This window comes from Uranotaenia lowii, chromosome 3 (genome assembly GCF_029784155.1).
Source record: "Uranotaenia lowii strain MFRU-FL chromosome 3, ASM2978415v1, whole genome shotgun sequence".
Classification (NCBI taxonomy): Eukaryota; Metazoa; Arthropoda; class Insecta; order Diptera; family Culicidae; genus Uranotaenia; species Uranotaenia lowii.
This window is the reverse complement of record NC_073693.1, coordinates 276616064-276635933: the sequence shown is the minus strand read 5'-3', so window position 1 is coordinate 276635933 and position 19870 is coordinate 276616064. Positions and strand designations below refer to the sequence as shown.

The following is a 19870-nucleotide window of genomic DNA, read 5'->3' as shown; positions in this document are numbered from 1 at the left end:
AGCACACAATTATTGTGTGCCAAGTCAAGAGTTGCACCCATCTGAGAAACCACATTGCCGAGGTTAGAGCTCAAAGGAGCTGTACTACTTTCGGAACTTGCGCAAAGGGTACGCAACACATTCGAAACCCGCATAAGCGCCGAATAATATGCTGCGCTGGTGCGATTCCACAGTAACATTAGCATGGAAAAAAGGGCCAATAGAGAGATGGAAGCAGTATGTGCGTAACAGAGTTTTAAAAATTCGCGAACACACAACAATAGATCAGTGGATCTCTTATCGCGAGGCCCCGACGCGACGTCACGATGAGCGAGGAAACCGAAGAAGACCCTCCTCCTCAGGCCACACCGACGATTTGGGACGGGAGATTGCGCTCTCGTCCCAAAGGGGGAAGAAAATGGAAGTCATATTACTATGAAAACTAGCCGGTAGAAATATCCCTAAATCAAGCTGGGAAAAAAGTGTTGCGTAAAACAAACCAATGGATAAGCGCTGACATATTTCAAATTCGAAGGGAATATGTGGCCGGCTGAGTTCCCACAACAAATTCATAGTAAGCAGAAAAAAGGTAGTTATCAAAGGATAAAATGCGCCTCAAAGTACCAAACGACTGAAGAGTACCATCATGTGGCCATTAAGTGGAGACGAAGTCATGGAAAACAAAATTTTCGGTCACGACATAGCGTTGTATTCCGTGGACGGAATCGTTATCGTGGCAATAATAATCGCCATACTCCTGTTTCATTGGCGTAGAAACGCCAAGAAATAAAGTGGAATAAAAGTCAGTCTAGTTTTTAGCACTCAAGAGAACGGTTTGTCTTAACCGTAGAATTTATCACCGCCCTCGAATTTAGTGATGTAACAAGTGTAAAAGTTTTCCCCCGAATATCTTGTGAATGTTCTCCTCCCGATGTAAAAGATGTAAGTGTAACACTAACTATTGGTGACCCTGACGTGATCACCAGCCACGCGCGCGACGCGGGTGAATCGTAACGTAAAAATTGCACTCCCACATGGGGGGAGAACTTCTGAAAGTGAAATAAGTGCGCAAAGCGCGCAACGTGAGTTAATCATAACGTAAAAATTGCTCTCCCACACGGTGGGATAACTTCTAAAGCGAAATAAGTCAGCAAAGCGCGCGACGCGAGTTAATCATAACGTAAAAATTTCACTCCCACACGGGGGGAGAACTTCTGAAAGTGAAAATAAGTGATTAGTGAACCAGCAAGAGGTTAACATTCGCGCTGCCCACATTTGCAAAGATGGATGAAGATGAGCTTAACGTTGTGAAAAACCAGCTTACCGGCTTGGAAGCAGCGATCAAGAAGCTTCGCGATGACTTCATCGCACCTGATGCAAGAACACTTCCCCTAGTGGAATTGAAAACGAATATCGACGTGCTTAACGGGCTGTATACCCAAGCTTCCGCGGCGCTTGTAAAATTGGAAGGCTATGACTTGAAAGAAGAACAATGCTGATGAAAATCTACATAAAGATGAAGTGTAATTTGGAAAAGCTTCTCCTAGAAGACGATCCTAGAGAATGCTCCTCCGGTCACGCGCTAGACCAAACACTACAACACCAAACTAGCAGATGTGATCATCTCTCAAGGATAGATCTGCCTCGTTTTACCGGATCGCCAACAGAATGGTTGTCGTTCAAAAGGCGGTTCGAAAAGCGAATCGCCAATATCGTTGAGGATGCGGACAAATTCGCATTCCTCTCAAAATGTTTGGAGCTTTTTGAACCCGCAAGAATACCAATCAAGGTAAAGGGTCTCCGAGCAAACTAATCGAGGCTATGGAGGGCAGCAGGAAGTGATTCAGGCTAAGTTAGTCTAGTGATAGTGATTAGTGGATAAGTAAGAGGAATGTGAAAATAAAACTTTTTTAAAAAACATCCTCGGAGACTCGGTCTCAAAATTGGCGCAGCCAACGGAAGCAGCTGTAGTGAATTCTGATGTTAAAAAGTGGATAAAGTCGATCAATAACCGACTTCCGAAAGTGATCTCGCGAAGAAAGCATCGGGACAACGCGAATAACCTGTCATCGTCTCGAGTTGAAGATCGCCCCGTCAGGACCACTACAGCAACCTACCGTCACGACAGCTAACCGAGGTAAGTGATTTTATTTATTACTTTTCACCTCAAATCAAAAAGATTAGTGTTTATCTTAGTGAAATTTGGCACTACCAGATAGGCCTCTTTTCACTCGAGTACTACCAGATGGGCTCTGAAGTTAAGAAAATTGCTAAAATTTTGTTGGTATTGATCTATGCTACCAGATAAGCAGATCTCTACAAAAAGTTAAAATAAACTACATAGTCACCATTTGAAACGCGCATAAGGTGGACTAAGCAAAAGCTCGCGCTGCTCGTTTACGCCAAGTGTTTACAAAAGGAGACTGAAATAAGATTCCCTCTGCTCGTTCATACTGATTGAACAAACTAAAGGTGTTACATCAAGTAAATTAATACCAAAAGAAAAAAAAAAAAGCTAAACGCTTTGAAAAAAGCAAGACATTATTCAGTTCGGAAATTTTCTTTAGTGATATTTCGGAATCAGAAATTTCGGAAGAATCCGCTGAATTTTCACAAGTTCCTACAAAAAAATCCTCCCGATTTAGGAGCACTGAAACTAGAACAAACTAAAATGGAAGACCTCGTGGCACAAATCACGCTTCTAACCACTATGGTCAGCCAAATACATTCAACCCAAGACCCAACCCAACTTGTTGGCAATAAACGCACTAGCCAACAATAATCCAAATTCAGTTAATGAACCAACAGGAAGATTGGAAAATGTATTAGCTATACCAGACCCCATCAAATCAATTCCTAAATACGACGGAAACAAGAAGCAACTTCCAGCTTGGCTGGATAACGTTGAGAGAACACTTAACGTTTTCAAACCGCTGGTCACAACATGCCAGAAAGTAATTTATGTTACAACCGTCATAAATAAAATCGAATGGAAACACGGGACATCAAACAAAGTAAGACCTGCCAGTGCATTCGAAATCTTATCGGTACCTTTTTTGCGATCAAGCAGAGGTACAGAATCAGATAACGAAAATGCTAGAACAATGTTTTATACATTCAGACAGCCCTTGGTCTTCACCAGTATGAGTTGTTCCGAAAAAACTCGATTCGTCTGGTCAACATAAGTGGAGGTGAGTCATAGGCTATCGAAAGCGTAATAAAAAGACCATTGAGGACAAATATCCCATACCAAATATAACCGACATAATGGATAAACTCGATAAATGTCAATATTTTTCCACTTGGGACTTGCATCTGGTTTTCACCAGATAGAAGTTTAAAATGCGCCTTTAGACGCATGCCATTTGGGCTTCGTAATGCACCCTCGATCTTGTAGCGCGTGATGGATAATATCCTGAGAGAACAACTTGAGAAAAGATGTCTTGTTCCATGTAGACAAGACATAATAGTGTTCTCTACTAGTCTTCAGGAGCATATGGAAAACTCATCAAAAATTTTCCAAGCACTCTTAAAATATAACATGAAAGTGCAACTCGAAAAATGCGAGTTCCTTCAAAAAGAAGTTTACTTCTTAGCAAAACCGGGATTTCATCAAATCCCAATGTCAGAAAATGATATTGACTGATATTGACCGTATTCTCAGTTAACAATGTAAAATACGTTCAAACGTTTGCCGTATGGTTCGAAAAATGAACCTGCCATTTTTCAACGAGTAATGGATTTTTTTACACTGCAAAAAATCTACACTTCGGATGTATGTTTCCCTACACATACGCCTTCAAAATTATTCTACACTTAGATTTCATATGCTCCATATAATTATCATATGTCACACATAAAATTCATATTCCAAATATGAAATGTACGTGTTATTGACAAATAAGTTCTATGATTTTCGTCTTTGAGAATTTTTACGTGTTCAAAATGGCCACCCTCAAGAAAAAGTTAGTGTGTCGTTCTAAGTGCCAACTAGAATACAATAATTAGGTGAGTAATATTCAATGTAGAAAATAACAGTGGATCCTTATCGATTTTTTTGATTTCTCCCCCGTAGGAAGCTTACTACTGCATGAGGAAATCTGTTGTGGAGTGGATTTCGAGAGAAGAAGGTAAATTAATCTATTGATAATTTCTAGCATGATAGAAAATAGTTTTTTTTTTAATTTTGCAGAACCAGGAGTCTGGTCGTCGATCCCGAAAACTCCTGAAAAAGTATGTTCCTAAAAGATCTGCAGTTTTTGTCGTCGCTGCGGATAATTATTTTCAAAATAAATAATTTCAAAATGTCTTGATAACCAAAACCATTTAATTGCTTTTTTCGTCCGAAAAACTCTTTCGAAAAAAACGCCTAAAAGTAGGCAAGCGTTTTAGTACAATGCAGGCTTATTATATTTATGTGTGGGATTTTATAACTTTTATGTGACGCATATAAAAGTTATATTCTTGTATTCTATATGTGTGGGCACGTATTTTCCAAATGGGAATCATATTGCAAAAATCTATAAGGCTAACACATATTCCTAATATGTGGATTTTTTGCAGTGTAGGGAACATTTAGGACAAATTTGCCATTATCAGCTTTGGAAAAACTTTGGATGAACATTGAGGAAATTTGAAAACAGAAAACTTTGAGCGAAGCTAATTTTACAATCCAACCAGATAAATCCGAATATTTGAAAATTGAAGATAAGTTTCATGGTTTTATTGTTTCTGAAGAAGGATTAAAAACTGAACATGAAGGTAGCGTTGTGTTCGAAAATTTAGCCTGAACCCAAAAATTTGAAAGAACTGAGAGCCTTCTTGGGACTCTCTGGTTACTATAGACGTTTTGTGAAGGATCGCAAAACCACTTACGAAACTTTTAAGAAGGATGGATGGCCATCGCGAAATCTCTTAATTTAACTCAAAGACACAATTATCAAACTTGACGACGACGCAATATTATCCTCTAATGACAATCTTACCTTTTCAGATATTAATAGATACAACGCAATGCATACAATACAATGCATACAACGCAAATTTTCTTTTTATAACATCCCTTGATAAATTTTCCAAATATTAAAAAATGAGACCTATAAAATCGAAAGCAATCTCAGATGTAAAAGAGGTTCTCATGCAACTTTTATATAATTGGGATTTACCAGCTCAAATTGTAATCGACAATGAAAGTTCTCTTGTATCCAATGTTATAGAACAACAAATAAAAATTTAGGTGTACAAATATTTAAAACGCCTGTCAATCATTCAGAGACAAATGGCCAAGTCGAAAGATGCCATTCAACATTAAGAGAAATTGCTCAATGCATCAAAAATATTCATATAGGAGAAAATGAGTATTCTTCCTATCAAGAAATAGCGAGGAACCGAGAGAAAAACAATGAACGAATATATCAACTGTACAAACAAAAAAAAAGATAAAATCAAACCAAAAAATTATCAGTCATATAAAATCAATTCTTATGCATATGAAAAGACAAATTCAAATAGCAAACGCAAAAGCAGATATAATATGGTTAAGGTGAAAGAAGATCATAATACTTATATTATTGATTCAAACAATAGAAAAATTCATAAATGTAATCTACGAAAAAACTCCACTGATTAAATAATGTTTTGTATCGTTTCAGTGCTAGCCTGCTTCTTTTCGTGTCTATTATTCAGGCTGCAATCCAAATACACGACCTTACAAATAATCCATTAGCCATTGTACCTCTCGGTGAAGCAAAGATAAAGATAGGCTATATATACGTATATTTCACCCTAACGATTTGGCTCAGATAGGAGAAACAATAGCCAATATTAATAGAGACATACGAAACAATCCTTCTACTAACCCACTCTATGAACTAATACAAATTAAAAATTATAAATTGCACGAAACATTCTTAAAAATTAAACCATTTGTAACTCGGAATAAAAGGTGGGACACAATCGGAACAGTTTGGAAATGGATCGCCGGAAGCCCCGAAGCAGAGGACCTACGAATGGTGAACTCTTCAATCAATTCCTTGGTTGAACAAAACAACAGGCAAGTTCTTATCAACGAAGCCATCGATAAGCGAATTCAAGAGATTACCGAAATCACGAACCAAGTTCTAAAGATCGAGAACGAGCGAGAAAAAAAATCATTCCATTGAAATAAACCAGCCGATAATTCTTTCAAACATTGAATCCTTGCAGAATCAAATGGAACACATTAGAAGAAGTTATTCTAATAGCCAAACATGGTATACCCAGCAGCAAGCTTTTATCTATGAGAGACTTTGCGAAAATTTCAACATTCCGACAAAGTCATGATGTTCATATAAATTCTTTTGAAGAATTATTGTCACAATCAAAAGCGCAAGTTTTGTAAAACAAAACCCACATTATTTATATGCTTAAAATCCCACAGATGTCTAAAAATGTTTCCGATATGATTACATTGATTCAATTATCAAAAACACGAAACGCATAAAAATTAACAATAACTACATAATTAGAAATCTTTCATATGTGTACAAGTTGACCGAACATTGTGAAGATCGAGACGATTTCTACCTATGTGACGACACCAAGCTAGATCATGCCAACGAATGCATCTACAAACTCGCAACAGGGAAACATTCTAATTGTACTTTTGAAAAAGTATATTCAGAAGGACTTGTGAAACGCATCAACGAAGATACCATCCTTATCAATAACGCTGTAGCTGAAGTATCATCAAATTGTACTGAATCAAGCCAAGTACTCACCGGATCATTCATAATTCAATTTGGTCAATGCAACCTTCACATCAACGGAGAACAATATTCAAACTTCGAGTTAACCGTACCTGGAAGGACATATTTTCCAACAACTGGTCTTCGAGTTAACGAGCTTCATACCATAGATGCACACCCTGCAGAATATATTCAGAACCTAATCATCGAACATCGAGACAAACTGGAATACCTGAAGGTGCAGAATCATTCATTAACATGGAAACTGAACCTTTTCGGATCATTTGAAATTAATACAATAATTCTCGTAATTCTCACAATAATAGATTTTTGCTATTTCTCAGGACGCAGACCAACTTCAATTTTTTCCATCAGATTCAACAAGTCAACAGAAAAAAATTAAATCAAAGAATTGGATACATTACTGACATCAGACAAAGGAAATAAAACAGAGTCCACAGAGGAATTATCAGAAGAAAGGAAAAAAGAATTTCAAGCTTTTTTCGAAGCTCCAACTCCGTTAAGAACAATTCAAAAGTAATCTTAGCGGACAAAGATGCTTAAGAGGGGAGGAGTTAGCAACGCACCCAGAATCGGTTCGATATCAATTAACAAAACATAAACACTTTCGCTTATTCGCGACGTCTGCATATTAGCAACATTGTAGCTGATGCTGATGTCAACATTCGTCGCATAGCCAGATGACATCAGATGAACGAGACCACCCAGTGAGATCATCCTACGGATCGCGGGAATCATACCAAAGACAAACACTTGGATTGTTCCCACAGTCGTGCTGTACTAACCAGAACTAACAAGTTAGCATAAGGCACAAATGCGATTTAGTCTTAAGTGAGAACTCAAATAAAGCAGAGAATAGCTTTGAAAAATATATTTTTTTGATCTTCTCGAAAGAGAAAGTTCTAACTATAGGTAAGGTGAATGGAATCGTAGAATGCTTTTTTTCGACGTTGGCAGAAACATATCGATGCAATCAGCACAAATTTGAAAATCTGACGGAAAAAGAAAAGTTATTGATATCATGTTCATTGTACAATAATACTATACACACTTCAACAAAAATGAAACCTCGAGAAGTATTTTACGGTATAAAAGATGGCCAAGAAAGACCTCTGGACCGTAATCTAATGCTAGAATTCAGAGATAACTTGCACAAAGAAGTAGAAGAAACAATTTCCAAAAACTAAAAAATCACAACATGAACAACGCAATGTAAGAAAAGAGGACGCTCCTATATTGGAAACGGATCAAAATGTTTTTAATCGAAAGCAAGGTACAGTGAGCGAAATAAGAATAGCACCACTATGTGTTTTGCTTGTTAAAATATGAATGATTGAAAATTACGAAAATTTTCTTCCACAGATTGTTCTGAATTGCTTAACGGATAAATCAAGCATAAGTTTACTTTTTTTGGACGTAGCAATTGGCGTTGAGGACCAAAAATGTGAAAAAAGGGTGCGAAATAAGAATAGAACCACTTGAGTTTTTCTAACAAAAACAAGATTATTTTTGAAAATTTACTGTGTAAAAGTGAAAAATAATACTTCTACGAGTTATTTGAATACATAACTGCATTTTAGGAGTTTTCCAGAATTCCAAAGGTTTTCAAAGGTTTTAAAATGGGGGTTTTAAGATATGCTCCTCTAGCGTTAAAAAATTAGATATTTGAGCTATGAAACTTTATCAAACTGCTTGATTTCTTCATTAACATTCATAAGTATGATGCAAAATGATGAAACATAGATTTGAGTCTGAGTTTGAATCCAAAAAACAGGTTGGAATTTAAAAATATTGATGTTTTTTTAATAGTCAAACACCATTTCTATAGTTTTAAGTCATAGATGGCAGCACTATCTTACCATTTAACCAAATTCATGTCCATTTTCGAATATCCGGGATTGATAAGGGAGAGCTGGATGATTTTGGTCAAGAAATAAATACATGTACCGTGTGAACGCTTTGGAAATTCTAAGATCACTAAATCCAAAAAAATATAATTGCATCAAGGTCACTTAAAGTGAATTTTTTCTCCCAATTATCAGAATAAAGTTATACTTTGCGATGCAGCTTGATGGACCAGACGGCTAGCAGTATTATTGGTATGATTTGCAATTGAATTGGAAGTTGAGATGAGCAGGAATTTTGACGGTTGTACATTTTTGTGCTGGTGATTCTTTTGCAAATCCGGAAAAGCTTTCTGCAGCGTGAACTTCCACAAAACTGTGATGGGAAAATACCTCAAAATGATGAATATGGGCCTAAATAAACCTGGAAAATCAATATTGAGACAAAATTTGGTTTTAACTGCAAGATAGTACTGTCATCTACGACTTGAAACTGAGAAAAAGTATGGTTTACTAAACAAAATCAAAGTTTTTGATTTCCAGCCTATTTTTTCTGATTTAAAATTAATGCCGAATGTTTGTTTCATCATTTCAAGTCATTTTAATGAAGAAAGTAAGTTATTTGATAAAGAATTACAGCTCAAATGTCTAATTCCTTAACGCTAGAAGAGCATCTCTTTAAACCCCCATTTTGAAACCTTTGAAAACCTTTGGAATTATGGAAAACTCCTGAAATGCAGTTATGTATTCAAATAACTCGTAGAAGTATTATTTTTCACTTTTACACAGTAAATTTTTAAAAATAATCTTGTTTTTGTTAGAAAAACTCAAGTGGTTCTATTCTTATTTCGCACCCTTTTTTCACATTTTTGGTCCTCAACGCCAATTGCTACGTCCAAAAAAAGTAAACTTATGCTTGATTTATCCGTTAAGCAATTCAGAACAATCTGTGGAAGAAAATTTTCGTATTTTCAATCATTCATATTTTAACAAGCAAAACACATAGTGGTGCTATTCTTATTTCGCTCACTGTATTAAATCCAAATTAAAAGAGAGGTATCAATGCGTTAAACTGCCGTTGGAAGCATAATTGTCACATGTTACAAAAAGGCAAAGCGAGAAAAACGCAATTAAAGTTTCACCAAAACATTTTGCTATTATCGCACAGTTTCGCAACTTCTGTTGACTTCAATGCCGTAGATCTCTAAAGTATTTTCCTATCATATGAGCCTCGATCAAATTTTTCGAAAATGAACTGTTTTTTCAATGAAAATCCTTGTGTGACATTTATGCCGCGAAATTCTATGAACAGTCGAAAAATGGACGCATATTTGTCACACCACGAACATTTTCTGAGTAGTTGTTTGGTTTGGAATTTCGTGCGTGGCTTTTGTGTTTTATTCATAAATGGAAGCTTAAATTGAAAAAATCTGGTCTGAATCGGATTATTCGAAAGCGTACATTATTTGGTGACAAACATAAAGTGTTTAACGGGTTCGATCAATGAAATGGGGAGCCATTTGCGGCAGCTCACTCTGCTCACTGTACAGGAAGCAACATTTCATCAACAAACTGTCAGCTGCCGTGCTGAAAATGCCGCAACCGCGAGAGAAGCGATACCAGAAGAGGACAATCAATCCGTTTGAAGTGAATACGGTCCTGGAACAAGTTCCGGATGAAGTAACTCTGGCGGCATACTTCGTAAACATTAAAAAACAGACATCTCCGGTATTTTGCGAGGTGCGTCAAAATAAAAACTCAAAGCAAAACCAAAGAAGAAATGGTCTGCTAAAACCACCGACAATCACTTATGGCCATCCTGGACAATTTTGGATTACAGTTCCACGGCGCCAGAATAGTAATATTTGACTAATATTGTGAAAAGGGTTTCGTTTGCATTCACTCTTCCAAGCGCCAGCAACGAACCCGAAGCAGTTTGCAGAGTTTTTCTTGCACATACTGGGATGTCGCGAAAACAGTGACCCTTACCCCTCTTTATATTTCCATGATCCCCTCGCGACTATCAAGGACACGTATGCCAAGTTTGGTGAAAATCTATTCAGACGTTCCGAAGTTATAATACATTCATTAATTGAGTGTGACAAATATGCGTCCAATCTTCTCAGTGTGACACTTAGGCGTCCATTTTTCCCAGTGTGACAAATTGACTTTGAATTTTTCTCGAAATTTCTAGAATAAACTTTATGTTTCGACAAAGAATTTCAATAATACGTATCAAGGGGGGTATATAGTAGGTGTACTGATCAACAAAATTTTCGAATCAGCCATGTTAGGGTTTCAAATTGGCTACCATGGACACGTTGCGTTTGTTTACCAACAAAGTACTCGAAGACGAGGACATTCGCAAAATAATAAGCCTGTTGGAGAGTTTATGTAAAGGGCTAAACGATATCTGTCCGGAGGTAGGTACTAATCAGCTAACGAACTGAACTGTTTGGCTCCTGGGCCGGCTCACTTTGAAATTTTCTAGCCGAAGTTCTGCTGCTGCTGGGAATATCCAAGAAATATCCAGCCCTCGCCAGCTAATAGTGGACCGAAAAAGATGCAGTTCAGAAGTAGTTATGTCGTATGCCTTGAGAATGTGAAGTCGAAGAGTAATTTTGATGTAATTTTCTTTTTAGGATCTATTTATGGCAGACGAGGGTTCAGGTATAAATCTTGAATCAGAATGCCAGTCCAGATGATAAAATTCCTGGCAAATACAAAAAAAAGACCAGATAATCATCCGTCAAGAGGGAGCTAAAAATAAACCAAACTGTAAATAATGCTCAGAAAATTCCGCTGGTCAACGCAATCAATCCACCGAATCCAGTTCCGCAGGTGCTTAACAGGTCACATAGACAGCACCAACCCAGGCAACTATGCAGCAGATTTCCAGACCCTTCCGGGACTACCTTTCTATTCTTGATTCATTTTGGTAAGTTCAGTAATTTTTAAATTTCTTCAAGTGTTCTGCGTCGAATGATGTAACAAATATCCTTAATTAAACGATTAAATAAAAAAAAGAAACGTGTTCTTTATTGAACATAGAAAAATAAATTAAATTTGGGATTGGTTTGGAAGAAAGGAACAGATCTCGGGAAAAAGCCATCTCGAACGTTCAGAAGCATCTGAAAAACAAACAGCAAATCACAGGACGAAACCGTTTCGAACCTACAGGTGAATTGGACAGCTGTTTTTCTGTCCTGAAATCGTCCTGTAATTTCAGCTGTTGAAAATACAGGACGGAATTGTCTCGATCACAGGTGAAAAGATTAAGTGTGACGTTAACAAATAGGTAAACACTTTTAGAATATCCGGAATGATATGCGGCTCAACTCGGTTGGTTCCAGCGGTGAGTTTTGCGTTCTGCCACCGCAGAAACAGGCTGCAATGTTTTCCGATTGGCTTGAATATCCTCACCGACCCTGCTGTTGTTACTACACACAAATCCGGCGTGTGCGCTCGTTAAGGATGAGCTCGGGCTGCGGGTGATCGGTTGTCAGATGACTGCTAGTGTCAGGGAAGGATTCTGGTATTCAAGGGTTTTGTTTGATGGCTGGTTGATCGCGGATATTAAAAAACCTTTTTGGTGTTGGCTATTTAGAAGCTGGCTAGTATGGGAAACACCGGTCCAAGGGAAATCAGCTGGTTTGGAATTTCGGGTTGGTTGGCTTCGAACAATGGCCGGTGGCTGATGGAAACTGACTTGAGGACACTGAAAATGAACTCTGATTAAATTGAATCATCTTGCTTCACCAAAAAAATTTTTTCTTATGTTTATAAACAAAGATAACGAGCACCACCAACACCCGCGCTCTCCTCGCCTACTTACTGCAAAAGTCAGCAAACCTTCTATTGAGAAACCTTGATACGTATCAAATTATCACGATTGGCATCAAAAAGTCAAAAACGTCGAAATGTCACATGTGACAATTATGCGTCCAACGGCAGTAAAGTACACTCAAATAAAAACCAAACATATAGTTACGGTAGAACCCAACCAACGATAAACCAATCAGCGATCACCTGCAGATCACCTGACATGGAGACATGCCAGCCATCAGCAGCGCACCTGCGAGACTGCAAGCTCAGCAATTAATCCCAAAAAGTGCAGTGAGCAATTGGACAAAATGAAAACAGACAATACAGTGTTAAAGTTCACTCAACAATCATCAATAGAGTACATCAACCCAGCTAAGGGCTATTGTTTTTTTATAACAGAAAAGTATGTAGTAAGAGTGGCGCGACGAGTCCATCGCCGGGTGAACTCCCCGGTAGGACAATACCAAAATGGATGGATCCACAAAACCTGCACGGACGATTGTATTACTTGACCCTGAAAGCTGCAGATGGACATAAACTTCCACAAAAACGTTTACATTCCCGAAAATATACCACATCCACACCCTGCTTATTGCAACAAATTTAATAGAAATTTTAGTAGTTGATTCGAGAAAAAAAAACAGATAAGTTAAATAACCTAAAGACAATGAAGACAATAAATTGGTACGTTTGAGTTACGACATCACCAGCCAAGACGACGGTCAACACTAATAAACAACAGCTGTGACCTCGAACGATCTAATCTGAACTAATGGTCATTGGAATGTGACCAGACGAGCTTAATTAGAAACAGATGTCTGTAAACAATAATAATTGATTAGGAAAGAACCATATGTTCTTTGTTTAAAAAAGGGATTGTAGTTCTGTTTTTGGTTTTCTCTTTTTAAAAATTATATCACCTTACAGCGGTTTGATATTTTTTTTACCCTGCTTGTTGCAACAAATTTAATAGAAATTTTAGTGGTTGATTCGAGAAAAAAAACAGATAAGTTAAATAACCTAAAGACAATGAAGACAATAAATTGGTACGTTTGGGCTTTCTCTTCGATTCATACTTAATGGGGAGATTAGTGTTCGATTTTTTTTACCTTGCTTGTTGGAAAGAACCATATGTTCTTTGTTTGAAAAAGGGATTGTAGTTCTGTTTTTGGTTTTCTCTTTTTAAAAATTATATCACCTTACAGCGGTTTGATATTTTTTTTACCCTGCTTGTTGCAACAAATTTAATAGAAATTTTAGTGGTTGATTCGAGAAAAAAAAAACAGATAAGTTAAATAACCTAAAGACAACGAAGACAATAAATTGGTACGTTTGGGCTTTCTCTTCGATTCATACTTAATGGGGAGTTTAGTGTTCGATTTTTTTTACCTTGCTTGTTGCAACATATTTAATAGAAATTTTGGTGGTTGATTCGCGAAAAAACAGAGAAGTAAAATAACCTAAAGACGATGAAGACAATAAATTGGTACTTTTGGGCTTCGATGTCTTTCTCTTCGCTTCATACTTAATGGAGAGGTTAGCGTCCGATATTTCTTTTACCCTGCTTGTTGCAACAAATTTAATAGAAATTTCGGTGGTGGTTTCAAGAGAAAAAAAAATAAACGGATAAGTAAAATAACCTAAAGACAATAAATTGGTACGTTTGGGCTTCGATGTCTTTCTCTTCGGTTCATGCTTATTGGAGAGGTTTGCGTCCGTCGTGAGGTCGTCAAGTAGTTAGTCAACACATCTTGTTCCAAAGATAAAAAAAAAACAACTGGTGGTCGTTTCGACTAGTCGAGAACACCTGGAACACAAAAATTATAGGTCAAGAAAGCGTTTTGCCTTATGTTCAGATTGATGTCGTTGCTGAGTCACGTACACGGTCTAGTATTCCATTGTCACAATAGTCATTGGAATCAATCCGAAATTCTTAAGTTTTAGAATTAAATATTATACTAAACATAAACAAATTTCTGTGTCGTTAGAGCAAACAGTAAGAATTCAATGTGCACTGTCTAGATGTGGGTGTACCTTATTTGCAATCTTTGATAATGGTAACATATTCAATGTGTTTTTCCGGACTACGAGCTTTCGAGCTTTGAGCAACTTTTTGGTTTCTGAAGTGTTAAAGGCCCTGCAACTACGCGTTGAACTCTCTCCGTTTTCTACTTTCCTGTGTCAACTCAAGACTAATTCGGGACATGAGTGAGTTCTCAGATTGCTGATTCTACTTCATATTGGGATATTTTTCCGTTCAACAATTTTTTGTTTTCCCATTCGTCAAGGCAAGTGGGACACGAATCACACTTTTGATATTTTTGTTTGTTTGAATAAAACGATACGAACTCGTCTTTACGTAGCACGTGGTATGAAATCGAAAATTGACTTTGAGGATTCGATCGGTTTTGGTTTAAAAGTTTTAAAAAGATTAAAATTATTTCTTATCAGTTTAGACGGGAATATTGCGTATCGCGGAACGGGTTGACTTGTTTTCTAAAATAATCCTAACAATCTTAATAAAAACTGTTTTTTTCTTTTGTTTTTGCAGAAAGAGATCACGTTATATCCATCTTATGTTTGTCATTATCATTTTAGCACCTAAACGTTAGCGAATGAAGCTGTTTATACTACTTACTGTCGTCGATTTCGTCCTCGGTGTCAACTAGTAGACTTTCCTCCTCCTTCAATCGATGGAATTCGCGTTGCAGTTCCGACAGCTCCCGTCGCATTTTGCGGACCCTGCTTTCGAGTTCCCTTTCCTCGGACACGATCATCTGCATACCCGTTCGAAAAGACTTCGACTGGGATTGGTCGACAACCCAACGGAGATATAGCTCGGACCAGAGCGTGAGACTGAGAGGAGCTACCGAAGGCCAAATAACCGTCATGTTCGGTACATACATCGGGTTGAGCAGGGTATCGATCACTTCCGGTCGGTTGATATGACTCCAAAGACTAGTGGTGCGTTCCCGTACTCGCAGTTCGGTACGTTCCCGTTCGCTATCGCCCAGGAATGTTCCATACTGGCTGCAGTAACTGTGCTCGAACAACATCACCAAATAGCGTGAATCGAACTCGAAACTTCCTGGAAACTGATGGAATAGCTGATACACACAATCCAGAAAAAGAACAAACGTGGCACTCGAGGTTTTGTGGCGCTGCGAAGCAGGCGTGTAGCAAGAGTGCTTGTGCCGGGTCGAAAAGGGAAACCCGGCCTGAAGCCACTCCCGAAAGATTAAAGCTTGTAGCCTGTAATAACAAAAAACAAAATTAGATCAATCAACAAGAGTGTTTCTAAATTCTGGAAAACCTACCCTTTTATTGTCCTGCAGTCGGGATTTAGAATGATTTGCGTTATCGAGCTGATGATGAGTGGGGTGTCCAGTCCTTTGCCTCCATGCAGCACCACCGGAACACCTTCCATAGCTAAGCACTGGGCCACGGTGCAGGAAACATTCATCGCATTCAAGACGTAGCTTAGCCACCCGCAGGCATCCAACCGGGAAAGCCACTTGTCGGAGCTTGAGTTCAGATCGTTGCACGCCTCCATCAGCTTACAGAAACTGTCCAAGAGAACGGAAATCGAGCTGGACAGGGGTCCAATGGGTCTGTTTAGTACCCTCCACTGGGGATAATGTGGTTCGACTTCTGTGTTGGTGGATTTTGTTTTTCCCCAGGTATCAAAAATGCATCCCTTCTTACCGCCCGGTTCGACAACCGAGTTCAGAATAGCTTCGTCGGCGCGGCATCGTTTCACTCCGGGTCCTGCCAATGGCTGGGAACACCGAAACAGCACAGCCCCATTCGAGTGTCTATAGGCAAGGACAGGAAAACGACCACCATCTCGGAAGGCAGCCGATTGGATTAACTGTTCGTCCGTAATACATTTCGGTACCACAACCTTCTGCCCATAGCTGGGACAAACGAGAAAATCCTGATTCACGGTGGACAGCCTCCAACAATCGTCCTGGTCGCGGAGTTGCCGCGCGAATTCCGTCTCGACGGCGTACTCCGTGTGACCGTCCTGCATCACACTGTACATGGGAATGTAGAAGAAGGGATACAACTTCTTCGTTTCCTCCAGATTCGACAACTGCTCTATCGAGTTGGAAATGTTGAAATACTCCTGGGGGCTGTTGATACGCAGCTGGATGATTCGAAGGTCTTTGCATTTCAGAATTATAACGCCACCTTCCAAAATGTTGTTGGTGATGTTTGGCTTTCGTTCAACGATATCCACGTTCTGGTGGAGAAGCTGGAACGAAAAGAACAAGATTTATGTTAGATGTTTTTAAGGATTTACTAAATATGATATTTAGGTTGACTGTTGTAGATCGCAAAAGTTAGATCGGCATTAGAATAAGTCATGTCAAAAGATTTCGGTGGAGTGGAAGCTTGAAGTGGAACCCAGGAAACCAACCGATCGTTGGTCCTCGGAGGAACCTCCGACGATCTATGTGTGGACACCCGGAGGACGTAGTTGGCAATACGTTGATTTCTGGTTTTACCTTTATGATTCAATAATAAAGAGAGTATAAAGAGAGGTCATAAAGAGGAATCCAGAAAATAAGATACACTTTGTTGAAGCTACACAAACATAATGTTCCGTACGTGGTTTGCTGATGGTGAAACGAAATATGAATACCTACGTAGGTATAATTTTTACAAAGTATTATTTTATGATCCTTAAGCCTAGTCCACACTAGGAGACGATTCGTCTCGAGACGGTCTCAGCGTCTCCCATTTTCTTCACACTGAGACCGTCTCAGGTTTCCAACAACAACAACAACAGACGACGAAGTTTGTCTCATAACAAAAATCGCAGTTCATGTTGCCTAGTGTGGACTAGGCTTTATATTTTATTGTATACACTAGCTGACCCGTTGTGCTTTGCTACACCTTCCGGAAATAAATGTAATTTGTAAAAATTTATTCAAATTTAGATTTTAGAGAGCATTTTTTTTAAATCAAACCTCATCATACTTCAGAACCAACAACTTTGAAATTGGAGCTGCAGCTGCAGTTCTGAATTGCAATTCAACGATGGTATATATTATTTTCAGTCTCTAAACTCGTTTTTCAAGATCTGAAATTTGTACTCTGTATCTAAAAAAAACTTTTTGACATATGGTCCCTGCTTTGAAAAGCTCTTTATCTTAAATTTACATGGGAGCTCTCCCATCTTTTTCAATTTTGTCCCCCACTGCTTGAAGAAGGTAGGCAAATTTAACCGGCTCGATACCCAAACAGCACTTATCATGGTAATGAAAAATATATTTAATTAGTTATGTATTAAATACAGTGCAAATTTCTTTTTTTTTTAAATAAATTTACTACGGTAAACATATAAACATTTAAAAAGAATATCAGTTGCATCACTAAATAAGTTCTCAGCGTTTTTTTTTTTATTTTCTCTTTGAAAGTCAAATATTCAAAAATGTAGGCAAAAACAAATTTCTAAGTTTACATTTGTCCCGTATATTGGGGCAAGTGTCAATGCAAAGCTTATTTACAGATGCGTCAGAGTAATGGCTTTAAAATGGATTTAATACGAATTCCTGTTTTTTGTTCTATCAAGTTTCACTGATATATCTGCAGTATTCCTGCAATATAAATTTATGTTTGTTACCCCACTTTTAACGAATGCTGTTCAAAGCAAATGACCTTCATTTACAAAGGCATTTAAGAATTTTAAATACCCGCTGCAGTTTCAACATTCGGAATACCCCTTCTGGTATTTCCAACATATTGAATCATTTTGAAGATGAATTTCTTAAAAGTTCGACGTTTGCCCTTGCCCCACCGTGTAAGTTGACAGAAGGGAATATTGTTTTTAACACTTTAAGGGTAAACTAAAAATTTCTCTTAAAAATTTTGCGTCCAGTTGAATATCAGTTCTAAAGTCTCGCTTTTCAAAAACGAAGCGGATCAAAAGTCTCTTTTATGCAGCCATGTAACACAAAAACACTTTTCATGTTAAGTACGTACTTGAATTGGTATGTAAGCAAAAAGTACGATGGTTTTTTCAGAATTATTTAAAATAAAAAGCTCCCATTTTCATTCCTAAATTCGTTTCAGTTGTTTATTTGGGTAACAATTTCTAGAAGAAAACATAATTTTTAATTTTTTTTTAACGGAAAAAGTTGGACGTTTAAACATGTTCTAATGTTCCTTGAATGAAAAGTCGAATGCTACCTACAATAACACGAACTAAATATGGAAGTATTTTTGTACTGTATCTTTCAATTGGTTTTGATTCGATTGATAAAATACCAATCCGTGTCACATCTAGGCGTAATTTATTACCACGTGCTGTGTACAAATCAAATAAGCAAGAAAAAAACATATCTAGGTTGCATATCGTCCCACGTGTTTGAGAAACAGGCGCCTTATTGTTAAATTTTCCAGCAATCAATGAACAGTGTGCTTTGGTTACTATCCTCTTGCGACGACGTTTGTTCGCCCATGGAGACGAAAAACAAACCCCTCAAAGAAAATATGCTTGGTTGAGAAATACGCGCCAAAATATTCCTACTGATCAGTATGCTATGCCTGGGTTACTTTCTTTTGGCGTCGTTGGCTCGCGACGCCTCGACCATAGAGACGAAAAACAAACCGCCCAAAGGAAAAAAAATCTCAAGAAAATGGATGTCATGACTTTAATTTGTTTCGAAAAACTACAAATTTTGTATGGAAGCCTCTCCTTCCTTAAGTCGGATGGAGTTTTGACTATTACAGAAACCATCCCCGGCCTCAAAAACCCTCAGATGCGAATTTTGACGATGATCGGTTCAGTAGTTTCCGAGTCTATAGGGAACAGACAGACAGACAAACATTCATTTTTATATATTATACATGCAGATAAAATCCAAAATATGATCGCTAATAAACAAGGCAGCCTTGCCTACTAGCGACACGTCGAATACGTCGCGACGTTGAAAATCATAACGACGCATCGCGAGTTTCCTAGGCGACTTGAAGCATGCGAACGATGGCCTAAGGAAAATTAACACTAAATAACGTAAACAACGTTTGTGTACTACATTGAAATCGCCTACTGGACTGAAAAAAAGAAAAACAAACCTGCGAATGACAGAAATATCGCTAGTAAAAAGTGTCGCTAGTAAAACTGTCGCTATTCGGTTTGGTGCTATACACATAATATATAGAAGATTATACTAGCTCCATCAAAAAGTTCTGCGGTTTTAAAGTCGCGTATCGAGTTGCTGTACAGAACACAAAGAAGCTGATTGTGTTTCGATAGTTGAGTCTTTCTCGGTCATTCTCGGAAAAAAGAACACAATCTTCAATGGTTGCCTTGCACATTTCAACCATATGGTAGCCATACCAGCTAGCATTAGACTATTTAAAACAGAAAAAAAACCGAATCACTTACCCACAGCTCTCGAGCCCCTTCCTTCCGGGTGCTGAGGATCAGATAGTGGCCGGTGATGCACAGCGTTCCGTCGATCG

The 19870-nt window shown here is 38.0% G+C and overlaps 1 protein-coding gene across 1 annotated transcript in view; it reads right to left on the bottom strand.

The window, feature by feature from the left end:
• Nucleotides 1–19868, bottom strand: part of LOC129753463 (myotubularin-related protein 9-like) — a gene marked incomplete at its 5' end in the record, with an annotated part of 121032 nt that extends 101164 nt beyond the window's left edge. The window contains 3 exons of the mRNA XM_055749281.1: nucleotides 15033–15646; nucleotides 15712–16652; nucleotides 19794–19868. Coding sequence (XP_055605256.1) covers nucleotides 15033–15646; nucleotides 15712–16652; nucleotides 19794–19868 — 1630 coding nt within the window. The remainder of the gene's footprint in view (nucleotides 1–15032; nucleotides 15647–15711; nucleotides 16653–19793) is intronic.
• Nucleotides 19869–19870: the final 2 nt, after the last annotated feature.